The sequence below is a fragment of the Saccostrea cucullata genome, unplaced genomic scaffold (assembly GCF_032062105.1).
Source record: "Saccostrea cucullata isolate Sc308-1 unplaced genomic scaffold, CSIRO_AGI_Scuc_v1 ctg88, whole genome shotgun sequence".
Taxonomy (NCBI): Eukaryota; Metazoa; Mollusca; class Bivalvia; order Ostreida; family Ostreidae; genus Saccostrea; species Saccostrea cuccullata.
The window spans coordinates 714,185-718,325 of record NW_026930139.1 but is presented as its reverse complement, the minus strand read 5'-3'; the positions used below and the strand labels follow the sequence as shown (position 1 = coordinate 718,325).

Here is a 4,141-nt window from a genome sequence, read left to right as displayed (position 1 = left end):
TACAGCGCCTGAAAAATGCTTAAAATATATTTTTTAATTTTATAATGCAGCCTTCTTGAGCTTTACGAATTGACATTCATATTGATAGTCTTCTTATTACAAAAAGTGTTAATCGTAGAATATGACGTCAAAACCCACGAAGGTTGTTACAAAATGATTCTCATATATATAATGTACATGTATATTAAATAATACTTTCGGAATATACAACATAATCTCTTAAATTGAATCTATACTGTTAACAAAACTTTACCCGCCAAGAAACTCGTGAAATCTTCCCACTTTATTCAAACTCAATTTTGTTAAAAAATAATATTTGTTAAGATTAATGAGATATCCTTCGTGTATTCCCTCAAGGTACTCTGATATTCCTCACGATATGCTAGTCATTGAACTGTGTGCGGTGGCGTGAGGCGGGGTCGAATGTCCAATCTCGATTGCTTATTGGTAGGATGTTGAGTAAGGGGCGGGCCAGGATTCCTTATATGGAAAATCGAGGTTGATAGTAAATCAGTAATGTGCTGATTTGGGGCACGCTGCGATTGAGAATCTTTGCTTATAATAACAGTGTATTGCTTATTCTCAACACACTCGATGCGAGAAACAGACACCGAAATATAAACACTCACTTAATATTTTGTGAAAACTTGTTCAATCATTTTGATTGAGTGCGAGAGGACCAAGAGAAATAAACTTGTGCGAATGTGACATTTTGATTCACGGAGAAAAATAATATTTGGAGTTTGTGTTTGAGTTTCAGGAACAACAATGCAACCAGGCAGCTTACAACACCGCTATCATCCCAGTGCAAACGTTCCTGGGATAAGCAATGGTCCCGGACTGAGCATGATGCCAGCCTTATTCGGCGACCAAAACTACTACAGACACGGGGGATACACCACGATGGCCATGGGGGGACTTTCAGCCGCCATGTACTCCCCGGAGCAGTACGCACCCATGGGGCGCCCGTCCCCCTACTCTCATTACGGAGCCCCCCACCAGTCACCCAAAGACATGGTCAAACCCCCGTATAGCTACATAGCGCTTATTGCGATGGCGATTCAGAGTCAGCCTGACAAAAAAGTCACCCTGAATGGTATTTACCAGTTTATTATGGACAGATTTCCGTTTTATAGAGAAAATAAACAAGGATGGCAAAACAGTATACGACACAACTTGTCGCTAAACGAGTGTTTCGTCAAAATTCCCCGGGACGACAAAAAACCAGGGAAGGGTAGTTATTGGAGTTTAGACCCGGACAGTTACAATATGTTTGACAACGGCAGCTATTTACGAAGAAGGAGAAGATTTAAGAAGAAAGATCTCAGGGGGAAACTTTCCAAAGTTACTGACGACTTAGAAAAATCGGAAAACCGCGACGACGAATCTCCAGATCGTGGCCATGTTACAAAAGACGAGCAAGCAAGTTCCGAATACTCCGATAATTCAAACAACGAAAAGGATAACTTTTGTAAAAGTCGGGAGTGCGAACCCGATGTTAAACCATCTCGACCGCCGGTCACCACCAAACTGGAACCCTTGGAAAATTCAGAGGATGTTATTGCTGCAACCAACCGATCTCATTCCAGCCCAAGTTCTCTACCGATCCCAAGCGATCCCATGGAACCGACAACTTCAAACTTTTCAGTAGAAAACATAATGACCAATTCTCACGTGAGTTCTAACTGTGACATACCCGGGGCCGGGTGTAATTATGCCCCTAGTCGCCCCACATCCCTAGTCAGCCCTTCTCTTCTTTCGTATTCCAGATCCAACGATATCTATCGGAACATATCCACTTGTAACCAAAATATGTCGCCACCGCTCGGCTACAACTACCCCAGCAACATGGCTGCGCAGGCCCTTCTTACGCAATCTACCGTTGGAAACGGGAATCCATCATTAAACATGTCACCCCCCGCAACAGAGGACGGCAGCGGTGGAGACGGGTCCCCCCAGCCGTCACCGGCCCACATCCATCCCTCGTTACCGCAGGCCAACAGCATCAACCCCGCCATGTTTTCCATGTCGCAGACCCAATCTTACGGACGACCACCTAACGGCTGGTATATGGCGACACCGTCAGAAATTAACCATTTAAATAACCCGGACTTCCCTAGCCCCTCGCCATTTTCTACCGTCAGGGACGTGTTTGAAAGTCAGAGACTTCTCAGTGCCCAGGGGCAGTCGCAGTCCCCCTCCAGTTGTCAGCTGGCGGCCTTCAGAAACCCTTACAAATCCGCTAGCGCCTACAGTTGTGATTACGGCAAATTTTAGAAATGTGTTTTGAAAATGACATATGCAAACGATTATTTTTTTTATCAGCAAAATACTCCAAAATACCGAATAGTGTTAACTCCCGACACTTAAAGTGACAACAAACTGTAGAGTGTTTTCCCCTATAAACATCCATTTCAAATTCATTAGTGCTCCGATCAAATGGATTATAAACATGAATATGTATGTTATTTATAATTTCTTATTGATTTACTCAATTTAAATGACTCATTGTTAGACTTAGTAAAATAATTATTCTCAGAATCTGAAAATTGTCATAAGGACACTTGCTACTACAAACGAATAATTTGGATGCATGGATACTTTTCTATTTTTTTTCTCTATTTTTGTAAATTATTTGGAAATAAAATTCGTTATTCATACATATTAAGAAATTATAAATTTCCTATTGTGTTCAAAATTATAATCTTTGGAAGTTTTATATCACATTTTATAGGCAACAACTAAGAATTAAACTTTATGTGGCCAAGCTTATTTATTTTACTTGTTTAGATATGGATCTAGTATCTACTTTCAATATTTGATTTGAAAATTTTTCAGTAGCAAGTGGCCTTAAATAACCATTATCCCTTTCTGTTAATATTATACATGGGTAACACATTTAATGTGACCAACTGGTGGTAGATATTTAGTGTTATATAAAATAAAATATTGAATTGTTAATTATTGTAGTTTGTAACTTATAACCTGCTATTTAGTATATTTCGCACAAACACATATATTTTCATGAAGATTTAGTCTGACAAGTCAAGCATGAATATTAGTAAATGGCAATATTACAATATTGTATAATACAATAAAACCAATATAAGTACAAAATATAGACAAAAATATAATACCAATAAGTTCAATTACTATTATAATTTTAGTACAAGACCATACCGTGTAGCATTAAATGTATCTGATATTAAATTAAATGAAGATAATTTAATACAAATATCTGGGCAGACCTGAGTTTAGAAATATAAACAAGAAATTCAAAACATTTTTTTTCACCCATTACATTCCGACTTCAGTCTTTGGAACTATTAAAAATCATTTATTTCTAAAAGCATATATATACATGTATATTTACTTTGGTTTAATGAAAGGAATTAAAGTGTGAAAATGTAATTTTGTTGTAAAAATGTAACTGATTTCATGCCTGCAGATTTTCTGATATAATGTATACCATTATTCTAAGCATATTAATTAAAATTCCAGACTGGGCTAAAATGCAATCTAACTCTAGCTGAATTTTCTGTGAATCTTTTCGGTCAGAAATATTCTCGCGTGTGAATTTTTTAGCTGTTTATTTGACATTTATTATGATAATAAACAACAGGTTTTCTGGATTTGCATTTGGTAAAATACTTTGAAAATACAATCCGACACCAGGGGATAACCAAGAAAATATGCACATTTGACACAGAGGAAAATAATTTCTAAAGTCAAATTTAGCTGAGGATAATTTACAATTTCATGAATTTTTTGTTTTTAATTACTTTCTTTCTATTTTTTTTTCAAAATTGAATGATTTATAATAATTATGATGAATTAAAATGTTTTTAAGAAGATGCTGGTATTTGAAATGATTCCTTTGCATATACACCGTCCAAGTATTTGGATTGTTTTCATTTGAAATTTGACGAATCTTAGAAGACGGACCTCTTATCTGTATCACATAAAATTACAATGACAAATTTCTTAATCCACTTATGTATATTTAAGATATATATCATGTTTATTTAACTATAAATAATTATGAACAGAATCTAGGAGACTTAAGATACATGTAACATTTTCTTAAAGATTTAAATCGCATTTTAATTACTGAATATGTAAATCACAATATTCTTTCTTA

The 4,141-nt window shown here is 36.1% G+C and overlaps 1 protein-coding gene across 1 annotated transcript; it reads left to right on the top strand.

Moving 5' to 3' along the window:
- The first annotated feature begins 604 nt into the window (after nucleotides 1-604).
- Nucleotides 605-2,444, top strand: LOC134283007 (forkhead box C1-B-like). Its single transcript, XM_062765428.1, has one exon. The coding sequence runs from the start codon at nucleotides 769-771 to the stop codon at nucleotides 2,275-2,277; it is 1,509 nt and encodes a 502-aa protein (XP_062621412.1). The 5' UTR covers nucleotides 605-768; the 3' UTR covers nucleotides 2,278-2,444.
- The last annotated feature ends 1,697 nt before the right edge of the window (nucleotides 2,445-4,141 follow it).

Bases quoted from the DNA above. Each gene is read 5' to 3' on its own strand.
- LOC134283007 (XM_062765428.1), top strand. From the start codon at position 769: ATGCAACCAGGCAGCTTACAACACCGCTATCATCCCAGTGCAAACGTT.